The following is a 15,133-nucleotide window of genomic DNA, read 5'->3' on the forward strand; positions in this document are numbered from 1 at the left end:
TCAGTTTCTGTTGTGGAAATTGGTTAATTGATTTGGACTTGGGGTGGGAGTAATTGTGTAAAAAATGATTCTTGCATAGATTGGATCCTGCTTAAAAGAAACATTGAAGTCTTGCATTTGAGAATAAATATTTCATTTTAAAATCTTGACGTTCCTGCAAGCTTGCAAATGGATTGAAACAAAAGGGTGAGAACAGACTTGCAGGATGATGATGTTGAGGGGAGTTGCTGCTGCTGCATCCTGCTTTACTTTTCTTTGAAAAGAAACTTTCTCTCATAGCATGCATTCCTCTCGTCTGTGTATTATTTTATTAGTGGACTGATCATGAACAAAAACTGAGAAAACATGGACTTCCACATGCAGATATCACATAAAAACATGGAAAATAGTAGCAGGAGTAGGCCATTTGGCCCTTCAGGTTTCCTGCGCCATTCAATTTGATCATAACTGATCATCAAATGCAATATCCTGATTATTACCCCCCCCCACCATATCCTTTGATCCCTTTAGCCACAAGAGCTTAAGATGTTAAAAATTTCTATATCATCCAGTCAAAAACAATTGCTGAGGAGCACTGAGCTCATTGGTTATATGTGGAGATGTGAAAATCAATTATAACCCAACTCCCAGCTCAATAATCAAAGGTGTAAGAAATTGGTCTGCCTTCCGCCTCTCCTAGAGACAGAGGAAAGGCTAGTGTAAACATTGGTAAATGTACTGGGAGATGAAATGAGTAAAACTTTGGTTGTCTTTCCTTTTTAAATTTTACTTCTGGGATGGATTGGGATTCGGTAATGGTGGCTCAAAGGAACGAACTGTTTTCAAGAATGTAATTTAACCTTTATTTTGAGATGGTGAACAAAGTGTTTAATTTAAACTTAAATTTTCTGAGAAGGATGTAATCAACAGCATGTTTTTGCAACTTATAACTTGAATGTAATCATCTAACTTACTGTTCTTAGCTGGTCAATATGAGTCAGAGGTTTACAGCATGGAAACAGACCCTTCAGCCCAACTTGTCCATGCCACCTTTTTTTTTTAAACCCCAAACTAGTCCCACTTGCCTGCATTTGGCCCATATCCCTCTATACCCCTCTTGCCCATGTAACTGTCTAAATGCTTTTAAAGACAAAATTGCACCGGCCTCCACTACTACCTCTGGCAGCCTGTTCTGGACGCTCACCACCCTCTGGAAAAAATTACCCCTCTGGACCCTTTTGTATCTCTCCCCTCTCACCTTAAACCTCTGCCCTCCAGTTTTAGATTCCACTATCTCGGGAAAGATATTGACTATCCAGCTGATCTATGCCCCTCATCATCCGTCAGCCCCCTACACTTCAGAGGGAAAAAAATCCCAGTCTATCCAGCCTCTCCTTGTAACTCAAACCATCAAGTCCTGGTAGCATGCTAGTAAATCTCTTCTGCACTCTTTCTAGTTTAATAATATCCTTTCTATAATAGGGTGACCAGAATGACACACAGTATTCCGAGTGTGGCCTCACCAATGTCTTGTACAACTTCAAGGCATCCCAAGTCCTGTATTCAATGTTCTGACCAATGAAACCAAGCATGCTGAATGCCTCTTTCACCACCCTGTCCATCCGTGACTTCACTTTCAAGGAACTATGAACATGAACCACTAGATCTCTTTTTTTCTTTAACTCTCCCCAATGCCTTACCATTAACTGAGTAATGTCCTGCCCTGATTCGATCTACCAAAAATGCATCACCTTGCATTTATCTAAATTAAACTCCGTCTGCCATTCATCAGCCTGCTGGCCCAATTGATCAAGATCCTGTTGCAATCAGAGATAACTTTCTTTACTTTCTACTACGCCACCAATCTTGGTGTCATCTGCAAACTTACTAACCATGCCTCCTATACTCTCATCCAAATCATTAATATAAATGACAAGTGTCTTCAGACACTTGTATATTTTCTTGACAGAAGATGGTGGAAGAGAATATGTCCAGGATGCGAGGGGGTTTTTAATTATGCTGGCTACTTTTCTGAGGCAGTGGGAACTGTAGATGATGGATGGGAGGCTGGTTTGCATGATGGACTGGGCTACGTTCACAACTCTTTGTAGTTTCCTGCAGTCTTGAATAGAGCAGGAGCCATACCAAGTGGTGATACAACCAGAAAGAATGTTTTCTATAGATCATATGTAAAAGTTGGCAAGGGTCATAGTACCAAGTTTTCCTTAGTCTTTTGAGAGAGTAGACGCATTGGTGGGCTTTCTTAACTATAATATCCACCTGGAGGGATCAGGACAGGTTGTTGGCTATCTGGACACCTAAAGACTTGATACTTTCGACCATTTCTATTTTGTCCTCATTGATGTAGACAGGGTCATGCCCTCCACTGTGCTTCCTGAAGTCGATCACTATCTTCTTTTTGTTGACATTTAAGGGAGAGATTATTGTCGTTGCACCAGTTCACCAGATTCTCTATCCCTTTCCTGTTCAGAGTCTTCTCATTGTTTGAGATCCAACCCACAATGGTGATGTCATCAGCAAACTTGAAAATTGTGCATACATGCACATGCTGTGGCAACTTGCTGATCATTGCCACTGCTTGATGATGTGGCACATTGTATCCTGTGTAGTGATCGCATAAGCGTTGGACTTTGTCTTGCCCCTCCCTGATGAATATTTAATTGCCAGCAGCCGCATCACCTTAGAGAATTTACTGCTTTGTCATTTTGCTGTTGGAAAAATCTTTTCGATTTTTTTTTTCACTTGAAGAGTTTGAACACTTAAATAAGAAGGTCATGCAACTTGGCATTGTGATTTGGGATATAAACATGAATAAATATTTAACTAGGCTTCAGTGAGCACTGCTGTTATACAATGACCAAGTATATTACAACATGAATGGGAGTGGTTTGTTCTGAGTGAATGGACAGTTATTGAACTATGATTGTACTTGTGTACATTAAACATTCAGGAAGTTGAACCTGTCTGGATCATTGACTTTTATTGTCTGCAATTAGTCCTGCAGCCTTCATTTTAAGTTCTAGTGCAATCTGGATGACCAGTTATTAATTTTACTTTCTGCTAACCACAAGCAATTAGTTGTATTGAATTTCCATAAATAATTCAGATTGTAATTTTGAGTTTCATTAAAAAAACATGGACTTTTCATTTTGCTATTCTGCTGCACCAAATTAAACTTCAATGTGTGATTAAAAATATATTAGTGATTATATTAGTCATGGTAAACTCCTGGCAAAATCAGTTGATTTCTACAAGTACATTTGAACAGTGTGAATGGGGGTACCTCTCCATATTTGTTTATGCTTTGAAACCTGGCACATCTTCATGGGAATGATAGAGGAGAAAGGGACAACGTTATCATCACTTTCAATTATCTTTGGCAAATGCCTCTGAACAGCAATGCAAAAGTCTGGAGGTGAATTATTCACTATTTGTTATTCAATTTTATTGAAATTGCAAAGCATGGAAAGTAGAACTGTTCTTACCCCTGAAAAAGCTTTGTCATTTTGTAAAAAAAAGACAATAATAAATGTTAAATTTTGGTTTCAGAATTTACATCATGATTTGTATTCTCTATCGGACCTTGAAACCTTTTCAAATCCTACTTGCCATTTGACCAATGTGCAGAAGCTTTGTTTTCTGAAATGATTTTCAAAAGAACCTTGATCTTTTACTGCTGCATGCTGGAATGTGTTGTTTTGCTTGTATTGCCAAAAGGAAAATTTGGAATCAAGTCTTTATATTTAACTTTTGAATCCAAATTCTTAGTTGGGCTTAAACCCACATTCAAATGTTACTGACTTGTATTACTAAAATGGCTAACATGGTTCACTTTAACTCCTACAGCTGGGATATTAAAAATGTTATCACGATTTAATTTGGCTGTGAGACCATGTGTGCACATGTGCCGTTGTGTTCACACAAAGGAGAAGGGAAAACCACTGATGCTAAGTCCCAGAACAAATAAGGTATTTTTAAAAAATGTGAACATATTGTTTTCCTTGTATTACAGGACACCAGAATTTCCTATACCTAATGACCAGAAATATGCACTTTTTCTGTATTGTACATACTGGAATAAAAGGAATAGAAAATGCTCCTAGTATTTAATCTATACAACAGATTAGGCAGTATCAAATATTTCAAATCAGTGGCCTTTCATCAGAATGTTTGCTTTTGTTCTTTCATTAACACATTTCTTCCAGGTGTAAATTTGCATAGTGACAAGAAAATTCATTGGGAGATTCTAAAGGTTTCTCATTCTGCCATTGCCTGTGCCTGTACTACTACATGTACATCCACGAGAAAAAAGTGCTGTTTTGCTGCATCAACTACCTGCATTTATTTAGCACCCAGTAATAAATTTGAAGATGCATCTCTGGAATGGAGGAATAAACTGATGCCTAAGGAAGACTAAACAAAAGCTTTATCTAAGATGTGGATTTTGAGGAAGGCTTCAAAGGGATAGATGATAGTAGAGAGCTGGTAGTGTTTAGGGAAGGAATTTCAGTGACCAGATTTTTAGATATCTGAATGTATGGTCAATAGTGGGAGGGACAATGCACAAGAGATTGCAGTCTGTTTCGGACATCCACTGACCCTGTAAAATCAAATTTTTCAGCACATTAGGCCCTGTATTCCATGGTGCCGATGCTAAATTTCCTGAAGGATTTGATTCTTTTCCTCTCCTGTTCATCTTTCATTTTAAGACATCATGCATTCTACTTCTATCATTATCCAATAAAGAGTTTTATGTCCTAATAGCCCCCAATATTTTTAATTTCCTTATTTTTTTCATTCATGCTAATGTTGAATTATAACTTCTAGTTATTAACCATGTGCAGAAATAATTTGTTATTAATGTTATTTGAAGTCGAACTGTATCCTCTTTCTAGAAAATGTGTTCTTTGAAATCTCTCAGCTTATTTTTATGGCCTCCTGGGCACGAAGATGGGCAAAATGTTTCTTTTGCTGTGAAATTACTGATAGAGCTAATGTACTGAAAGATTCCTATGATCTCAAATAGCCTCCACTATACTGTGGTGCAAATCTTAAAGTAGAGATGATAATATAGTGAGTTGTTGCAGCACAAAGCAGACTTTTTTCATTTTATTTAACTTTAAGTCTATCTAAAAGGAGGAAAGTCACTTTTGCTGCACTTTTTTTAACCCCATATTGCATAATTAACTGAAATAAGACTGCTGTTATGCATTTCAGATCAATGTGGGAAAACAACAATCCTGATTAAAAATGTTCATCTCAAACCTGATCTGTAACCAGTGAGATATATCTGATATGATAGTGTTTAATCTCTACTTTTTAATCTTGTTGGAAAGACTTTTTTTGTTTTGGGAGACTTTACGAATTAATCGGTGAAAGCAATAAGATGAAAGTTAAATATAATTATCTTCAATTTGTTTTAAATATTAGGAACAAAGGAGTATTTGAAATAAATTAGTGGGAAAGGCTTTTGAAGTTCAATGCATTTCTTGAGAGAGTAAATGAAATTTTCCATGATTTCAACAATTTTATGTTGATTTTATTTTAAAAATTGATTTTCTGCTTCTCAGAGTTCTCATTAAACTGCAATGAATTTATGCCAGATTTTCAGGCAATAATTATTGTATCTACCATAGAATCTAAAGTCAATGTGTATATAATATAGTTTTGTATGCAATTTACAATACACTAATTGTCATGGTTGAGACATTTTTCACTATCTTTCCAGGGCATGGCATTCACATTGCAGGAACGACAGATTCTTGGCCTGCATGGGCTTTTACCTCCTAAAGTAGAAACCCAAGATATTCAAGCCTGGCGCTTTAAGAATCACATAGAAAAAGTGCATGATCCTCTATTGAAGTAAGAGCAGTTTCCTTTATTATGCATTGTATAGTAGAACTTAAAAAAAAATGTGGCTGCAAAAGCAGACATGAACAACTGTGCATTCATTTATAATGACTTGTTATATGTCAGATTTAAAAACAATTGTGATATGGTGGTATTATCATAGTTGGATGACAGTCAAGCCATTATATTTAGAATAGAAAGTCAGGCACCTGCCTTGCCTGTTTAAAAATATTTGCTTGAAATTAATTAATTGATAGCTTACTGAAGATTTGTGCATCGACTTAGTTGAAAAGGTTGGTAGCAGCTGCTCCAGTTGTGAGCAGATGGCATGTTGTTCTTCCGGATTTATCTAATGTTCCGGTGGCATAAATAACATCAGTACTGGCCAAACAGCGGCTATTTTTAGATGGTAACCTTTAGAAATATTTCTAGCTACTATAATAGTCCACTGGATACATTTTTGAGAATGAAATAAAGACATAAATTTGTTAAATTTATAAATAATTTTGTTATCCACTGATACGTTTTCAGTGCTGTGAAGAATAACTTTATACTAGTTACTTCTGTGGAAATGAACAAAGTATATATGGCTGGATGCAGTTGTGTGGCATGGATTTACACTGTTTTATCACTACAGAATAAGTTAATCTCCCTGACTCTACTTGATGTATTAAAGTCCCATGGCATGTCACTATCAGATCCCGCTTCTGGCAAAGCTTTGGGCTGTGATGAAGGGTCATCCAGACTCCAAACGTTGGGCAGAATTTTACCGATACATCCGTCCAAGGTTCATACGATCCAGCTTGAGGCCAATGGAGAATGCAGTTCTCTGAGCCTCACCCACCCCTGGAATCGGGGCGGACATGCTGGTAAAATTCTAGCCATTGTCTCTACTCTCCCTTCAGATTCTGAAAAATCCTAGCAGATCTTCTATTTGTGTTTCAGATTGTAGCATCCCCAGTATTTTGCCATCATATTGAAGTCCTTAATGGGTTAATATTATCCTCCATTCCGGTGGCCATGTGAAGCAATATGTAAAAGAAAAGTTTCATTTTAAAGTACTTTTCTTCTCTTTCTATAAGCAGTGCAATAAATTCTGTTTTATTGGCCATTTTTAATGCTTCTCCTTGGGAATCTTTAAGTTAGCTTTTTTTTTAAACTAACTCTTCTGACTTGACCTGAGTCTCTTTTTTTTAGACTTTATTCCTCATCTTTCAGTTCAAATTTCTAAGCTGCGTTTTTCCAGAAGTTTGACCTGGCAATGGGGCATCTGTGATCTTGATAAATCACAGAACCAACAGTTCTCCTTAATCAGTGAGATTTAAGGATTAGAAAAAGAACTAGGAATATCAGAAGCAAACTGGGTGAATTAGATTTAAATCAGGTATTCAGTGAGGAATGGAGAAGAAAACAAAGATTGGATTGGGAGAGAAAAGTAAGGAATTTTTAAAACAAACACCAATTGTGGTTGAGATTCCACAATTTTAATTTTTCCCTTTGGTGTGGTTGATTAGCATTGCAAGAAAGAAAATATTATCACTAAGAAGTACATTTGTTGTTAAGTACTGGCCTTAATATTCCAGGGCTTGCCTGTGGGCATGAGAGAGAGAGTATGCTAGTAAGATAGGAAACTTGTGTAGCACATAAATACTGACACAGAGCATTGGGCTGAATGAACTGTTTTTGAACTGTATTTGTGATGTATTGAGCTTGCTGGGCAATTTTCTGTTTAACACCCCTCAAAGGAGTTCTTTTGGAGTTCTCTGAAAGTGCCTTTATGAATTGCTGTAATTTTTACAATTTAGTAAAAATTTGAAAATCACTTTGTCTTAAATATGTAAAATCTGAACCATGCAAAACATCCAAATTCCCGTTTCATCACTCGAATGTCTTTTGTGCCTGTTTAGTTTATTTTGAATATTCAACTTTTATTGTGGTACCAAAGTTAATACCAAAGAGTTTCTGAGTGGACATCAACACACTAACAAGCTATTGGTCAATCTCTAGTTGCCCTTGTGGTAAACAACCTTCTTGAACTGTTGCACCCCTGGAGAAAGTACTTCTCCAGTGCTGTTAGGCAGGGAGTTGCAGGATTTTGACCCAGTGACAGTAAATGAAAACAATGTTGTTTATTATACTCCATTCCTAGACTTATAAACCTAAATCTTTACTCTATGCTTTGGAAATTATAGAAAGACAAAATTCTTTAATCTGCAGCTTAAGGTCATAAGATAAGAGAGAGGAGCAGAATTAGGTTATTCCGTTCCACCATTCAATCATTGCTAATATTCTCATCCCCATTCTCCTGCCTTCTGCCTGTAATACTTAATCCCTTTTATGGGTCAACAACCAATCTATCTCTGCTTTTAAAAACACTCAATGACCTGGCCTCACAGCCCCCTGTGACAATAAGATCCATAGCTTCACCACCCTCTGGCTAAAGAAATTCTTCCTCATCTCAGTTTTAAAAGAGCGTCCCTTCATTCTGAGGTTGTTCCCTCGAGTCCTAGACTCTCCCATTAATAGAAACATCCTCTCCACTTCCACTCTGTACTCCTCTCAGTATTCTGTAAGTTTCAATTAGATCCCCCTCATCCATCTGAACTCAGAGTATAGGCCCAGACTCCTCAATCACTCCTGATATGACAAACCCTTCATTCCGGGGATCATTCATGTGAACCACCTCTGGACTCCCAAGACCAGCATGTCCTCCCTTGGGTATGGGGCCCAAAACTGCTCACAGTATTCCAAATGAGGTCTGATCAATGCATTATTCAGCTTCAACAATATATCCCTGCTGCTGTATTCTAACCCTCTAGAAATGAATGCTAACATTGAATTTGCCTTCCTAACTGCCAACTCAAGTTGCATGTTAACCTTGAGTCCTGAACCAGGACTCCCACGTTCCTTTGTGTTTCAGATTTTCAAAGCCTTTCCCCATTTTAGAAAATAGTCTATGCCTCTTCTTCCAAAGTGCCCGACCTCTCACTTTCCCAATTGTATTCCATCTGCCAGTCTTTGCCCATTCTCCTAGCCTGTCCAAGCCATTCTGTAGCCTCCCCAGTTCCTCGACACTACCTGTCCCTCTATATATCTTTGTATCATCTGCAAACTTAGCAACCATGCCCTTAGTTCAATCTTCCTGTGAAAAGTTGTGGTCCCAACACTGACCTCTTGTCAGGTTGCCATCCTGAAAAGGAATCCCTTATCTCCACTCTCTGCCTTCTGTCTGTCAGCCAATCTTCTGTCCATGCCAATACTTTGTCACTAACACCATTGGCTCCCAGCAGCCTCCTGTAAAGTGCCTTGTCAAAGGCTTTCTAGAAATCCAAATAAATCATGTCCACTGGCTCTCCTTTTGTTTAACTTCTTTGCCGCTTCAAAGAATTCTAGCAGATTTGTTGGATATGCCCTCCCTTTGACAAAGCTGTGCTGACTCAACCCTATTTTACCATGCATTTCCAAATACTCTGCAATTTCATCCTTAATAATAGACTCCAAGATCTTACCATGACCGAGGTCAGGCTAACTAGCCTATAATTTGCCATCTTTTGCTTCCCTCCCTTCTTTAAACAGGGGTGGTATATTAGCCTTTTTCAGACCTCTGGGACCTTCCCTGACTCCAGTGATTCCTGAAAGATCACTACCAATGCCTCCACAATCTCCTTGGCTAACTCTCAGGACCTTGAGGTGTAGTCTATCCAGACTGGATGATTTAACCACCTTCAGACCTTGCAGCTTCTGTAGCACCTTCTCGGTGGTGGCCACTACGTTTATCTCGGCTGTCGACTCTACTGAAATTCTGGCATGTTATTGATGTCTTTCACTGTGAAAACTGAGTTTCTCATGGGAGTTTGTGTATTTCAGATTTGTAGGGTTGTCATTATTCACATTTTGGTTTCCACTTTGATAGTAAGTTGAGTGGCAGATGTCTTTGATAGTAAAAACCCCTTGAGTTATTCTGAACTCAAAGCTTGCAAATAGTTGTTTTCTAGGGGCAATAGGGAGGAAATGGAGTAGGTTAAAATTGCCTACTTTTTATTAATTGCAGTTGTAAGGCCCACAAAATGCTAAAAGAAAAATATCTTCATGTCAATGATCTTGTAGAATTTTACTGTCATTCATTCTGTTCTTTTACAGGTATGTTTATGTGATGGGAATACTGGAAAGGAACGAAAAGTTATTCTACAGGGTTCTGCTTGACAACGTTGAAGAATTGTTGCCAATTGTTTACACCCCAACAGTAGGCTTGGCCTGCTCACGGTATGGACACATTTTTAGGAGGCCAAGGTAAGTCAAAAGCTCACCCTTCACCACTTCTACAGCATCATGTAGAGTATTGCATCCTAATTTTTGAATTTAATCTGGATGACTATTGCTAATGGGGAGGGATTTAGTGTATTCTTGTTTTTACATTGTAACATGAATGCAGCTCTGGTCATGAGCATGATCAGTATCTCTATAATCTTGCTTCACAAAGTATGTTCTTTTCAAGGCCATGTTTCTGACTTGGAAAGTAGATGGAATTTATAGATCTTTGATTTGCAGAGAAAATTATTGGGGCAAAAGGAAAGTATATACAAAAATAAGAATTAATTTACAGAAACATAGAAAATAGAAGCAGAAGTGGGCCATTCGGTCTTTCGAACCTGCTTTGCCATTCATTATGATCATGGTTTGATCATATTCATATCCTAATCCTGCCTTCCCCCATATCCTTTGATCTATCTAGCCTTAAGGACTATATCTAATTTCGTCTTGAAATCTCAACGTTTTGGCTTCAATTCAATATATTCTGCAGATTCACCACTCTCTGGGTAAAGAAATTTCTCCTCCCCTCAGTCCTAAAGAGTTTATCCCTTTTTCCTCAAACTATGACTCCTAGTTCTGAACTCTCCTGTTGGGGAGATTCTTTCTGAGTCTACCTTGTCTAATCCTGTTAGAATTTTATAAGTTTCTATAAGATCCCCTTTCACTGTTCTAAACTCCAATTAATATAATCCTAGTTGATTCTGTCACTCCTTATATGACAGACCTACCATCCTGCAATCAGCCTGGTAAGCCTTCACTGCACTCCCTCTATAGCAAGGACATCCTCCTTCAGATCAGGACACCATAACTGCCCCCACTATTCCAGGTATGGCCTCACCAATACCCTATGCAATTGCAGCAAAACATTCCTATTCCTATGCTCATCCTCTTGCTATGAAGGCCAAAATACCATTTTGTCTCATAAGAACATAAGAACATAAGAAATAGGAGCAGGAGTAGGCCATCTAGCCCTTCGAGCCTGCCCCGCCATTCAATAAGATCATGGCTGATCTGTTGTGGCTCAGTTCCACTTTCCCGCCCTCTCCCCATAACCCTTAATCCCCTCTCTTATCAAGAACCCATCAACCCGCTTCTTAAAAATATTTAGCGAGGCAGCCTCCACCACTTCAACGGGCAGAGAATTCCAGAGATTCACCACCCTTTGAGTGAAGAAGTTCCTCCTCAACTCTGTTCTAAACCGCCTCCCCTTTATCTTGAGGCTGTGCCCCCTAGTCCTACTGTCTTTTTTGAGCAGGAAGAGTCTCTCCACCTCTATCCTATCCATCCCATTCATCATCTTATACGTCTCAATGAGATCTCCCCTCATTCTTCTAAACTCTAACGAGTACAAGCCTAGTTTATTCAGCCTCTCCTCATAGCTCAATCCCCTCAACTCCGGTATCAGCCTAGTAAACCTCCTCTGCACTCCCTCCAGGGCCAAAATATCCTTGCGCAGGTGCGGCGCCCAAAACTGCACACAGTACTCCAGCTGCGGCCTCACCAATGCCCTATACAGCTGCAGCAAGACCGCCCTACTTTTATATTCAGTCCCCCTCGCTATGAAGGCCAGCATCCCATTCGCCTTCCTGACCACCTGCTGCACCTGCAAGCTGGGTTTTTGCGACTCATGCACAAGGACCCCGAGGTCCCTCTGCACCGTCGCCTGCTGCAGTTTTTCGCCACGTAAGTAATAGTCCTTCCTACCATTCTTCCTACCAAAGTGGACCACCTCACACTTGCCAACATTAAATTCCATTTGCCATTTCCTGGCCCATTCGCCCAGCCTATCTAGATCCTTCTGCAGACTCTCCACACCCTCCGCACAATTTGCCTTTCCCCCAATCTTGGTGTCATCAGCAAATTTCGACACCCTGCACTCGGTTCCCTCCTCCAGATCCTTTTACTGCCTGCTACACTTGCACATTTACTTTCAGTAACTGCACAAGAATACCATTCAAATAATAATCTACCTTCCTATTACTGAAATAACCTCACATTTATCCACATTATACCAAAAATTCCCAAAACATGTGCAGGATTTCTTCAAGTCATGTTTCTACGCTCACAAGAGGCGATATTGCTAGATTCAAGTTTTTAAAAATTTGTTTATTTTCATTAGTGTCACAAGTAGGCTTATATTAACACTGCAATGAAGTTACTGTGAAAATCCCCTAGTTGCCACACTCCACCTGTTTGGGTACAGTGAGGACGAATTTAGTACAGTCAGTGCACCTAACCAGCACATCTTTTGGACTGTGGGAGGAAACCAGAGCACCTGGAGGAAATTCACACAGACACAGGAAGAACGTGCAGACTCCACAGAGGCAGTGCCTGAAGCTGGGAATCGAATCCAAGTCCTGGCACTGGGGCAGCAGTGCTAGGCACTGTGCCACCATGCCATCCCATGATAATGAGCAACAGAATAGATCTAGTAGTTGAATTATATGGAGGTGCGCGTCTCAGGAGAGGTAATCCTTGTTAATAGCAACCTTGGTTGACTAACTTTTCTTTCATCTTTTTCCTGTCTTGCATCCTATTACGGCCCTTCCATTTGTTCAGTGTGTACAAGTTAGGTGAATTGGCCGTACTACATTGCCTCTTAGTGTTCAAAGGTGTCGGTTGGGTGGATTGGCCATAGTAAGTGTGTGTGGGGTTACAGGGAGAGGGTGGAAGGGAGAGCTTTGGTGGTGGGGGGTTGTTCTTTCGAAAGATGGCATTTCTTTGCATTGTAGGGATTCTATAATACTTGTTCTCCCACCTCTTGCTCAAAACCTCTAGCTTTTCTCAGTTCTGATGAAAGGACGCATGTCTGAATGTTAACTGTTTCTGATCTACACAGATACTGCTGAACCTCCTGAGTTTTTTCCAGCAAACCAGTGGTTTGATCAAAAATGAAAATAACTGAGAAAATAACTATTATAATACTGACTCCTAATACCACTCGAGTAGGACTTTTGCAACTTCAATAAAGTTGTGGCTAATCTGATTTGTGGCCTTGAGCTCCCCTTTTTCGTCAGCTCCCCGTTACCCTTGACTCCTTTTAATCTAGTCATGTAGATCAAATTTCTGTCCTAGCTCAGTCAGGAATATGTTCAATGGCCTGGTCTCTATTGCTTTCTGGGGTAGGGAATTCCAATAACTAATAATTTTCTGCGAGAAGAAATTCCTCCTCCTGCCTGCCTTAAATGGGAGACCCGTTATTTTGAAACTACCTTCTAGTTCTCAATCTTCCCCACGAAGGAAATGCTCTTAAAATCTGTTCTGTCGAGTCCTTTAGGAATCTTGTATATTTCAACAAGATCACCTTTATTCTTCTAATCTCTAATGAGTAAAGATTCAACTTGCTTAACCTTTCCTCCCAAAACAGCCCCTGCATCTCAGTGATCAACTGAGTGAATCCTTTCTGAATTACTTCCGATGTAAGAACAGCAAAACTGGGGGTTGTCTCACCTATGCCCCATACAATTGTAGCAAAACTTTTGTACTCCCATTTTCCCTTGCTGTGCAGGCCAATATTGTGTATGACTTCCTAATTACTTGCTATATTGGGTATCTGCATGCTAATGTTTTTGTGACTCATGTAGGACAACTTCCATATCCCTCTAACACAGCATTCAGGTCATCCATTTTGGGCTTAAAAAGGATAAAGCAGATACTTGTAAATGGCCAAAATCTAGAAATAAGGTTAATGGAATGCTAGCTTTTATATCTGGAGGATGAGAATGCAAGAGGGAAGATATCATGCCTCAGCTATACAAAGTCTTGGTTGGACCACACGCAGAGTACTGAGCTATTCTGGGCACTACACTTTACTCCCTTCAAGACTAATTCTTAGTGTAAATTTTTAAGAATTACATCTTATTCTTTTATGGTATATGGGTGTTTCTGGTTATGCCAACATTTATTGTAAGAGAAACCAAAACTGTTCCCTGTTAGTCTGCACCACCCCAACCCCCATGAATAATTTGAAGATATGGACATAAGAAACCCAGTGGTTAGCACTGCTGCCTCACAGCGCCAGGGACCCAGATTTGATTCCTGGCTTGGGTCACTGTCAGTGTGGAGTTTGCACGTTCTCACTGTCTGCGTGATTTTCCTCCGGGTGCTCTGGTTTCCTCGCACAGTCTGAAAAATGTGCTGGTTAGGCGCATTGAACATGCATCGGACTGTGGTGAATGGAGGAGTTTCACAGTAACTTCATTGCAGTGTGAATGTAATACTTGTGGCTAACAAAATAAACCTTAACTTTAGATTTTTTTTTGGTGCCTAGAAATGCTTACTTTTTGGCTAATAAAGGTGAGTTCCAATGTTTAAACTATATTAAGTGCTTGAGTGAGAAATAAAATGTGGTGACTTTTGATTAAATTCCAATAATGTGGAATTAGCACAATTGTAGATATCAAGTGACCAAAATATGTTCATTTTTTTCTTTTGCATTGCAACAGAGGTTTATTTATTTCCATCTTGGACAAAGGTCATATTAGATCGATTATTGACAACTGGCCAGAATCAGATGTAAAGGTAAAGAATAAATTGTGCATTTTTAAAAAGAGTTGGTATGAAGCATGGTGCATTTTGATTTTTACGCAATATGGTAACATTTCTATATGAAATCAGTTGAAGTTCATTATTTGGCAGTTAACCCAGTTGAGAGAATTGGATGTTCCCATAAATATTAGACTGTGCTACCTAAACTCCGGAATTGCTTGCATTCCCTTTTCCTTCCTGGTTCCCCAGTACTTCAAACTTGTATTAATGATGAAATTCTGAATAAATCTAAATTGTTATGGAGTTACATAAATGGGGACATTTAAATCCAGAAATGTTGGCCACAGTCCATGTTCTAACGAGGATAAACTTTTCATGACTTGCCCAGTTGGAAGTTAAGGGTTAACCATGAAAAATACCATATCATAGGGAAAGGTTTAAAAAAAATTAGGTTCTTCAATTTGGGCACAGAGTGAAATCAGTG

At 39.1% G+C, this 15,133-nt stretch overlaps 1 protein-coding gene across 3 annotated transcripts in view; it reads left to right on the forward strand.

Moving 5' to 3' along the window:
• me2 (malic enzyme 2, NAD(+)-dependent, mitochondrial) overlaps nucleotides 1–15,133 on the forward strand; it is a 111,793-nt gene that overhangs the window by 15,657 nt on the left and 81,003 nt on the right. For all 3 annotated transcript variants that reach the window (XM_080207815.1, XM_080207876.1, XM_080207736.1), the window contains 4 exons: nucleotides 3,847–3,968; nucleotides 5,729–5,862; nucleotides 9,991–10,140; nucleotides 14,607–14,682. In XM_080207815.1, the coding sequence (XP_080063941.1) occupies nucleotides 3,861–3,968; nucleotides 5,729–5,862; nucleotides 9,991–10,140; nucleotides 14,607–14,682 (468 nt within the window). In that variant the 5' untranslated portion in view covers nucleotides 3,847–3,860. Of the gene's footprint in view, nucleotides 1–3,846; nucleotides 3,969–5,728; nucleotides 5,863–9,990; nucleotides 10,141–14,606; nucleotides 14,683–15,133 lie in introns of those variants that run through there.

The sequence above is a fragment of the Carcharhinus amblyrhynchos genome, chromosome 1, assembly GCF_965287045.1.
Source record: "Carcharhinus amblyrhynchos chromosome 1, sCarAmb.v2.hapA, whole genome shotgun sequence".
NCBI classification, from domain to species: domain Eukaryota; kingdom Metazoa; phylum Chordata; class Chondrichthyes; order Carcharhiniformes; family Carcharhinidae; genus Carcharhinus; species Carcharhinus amblyrhynchos.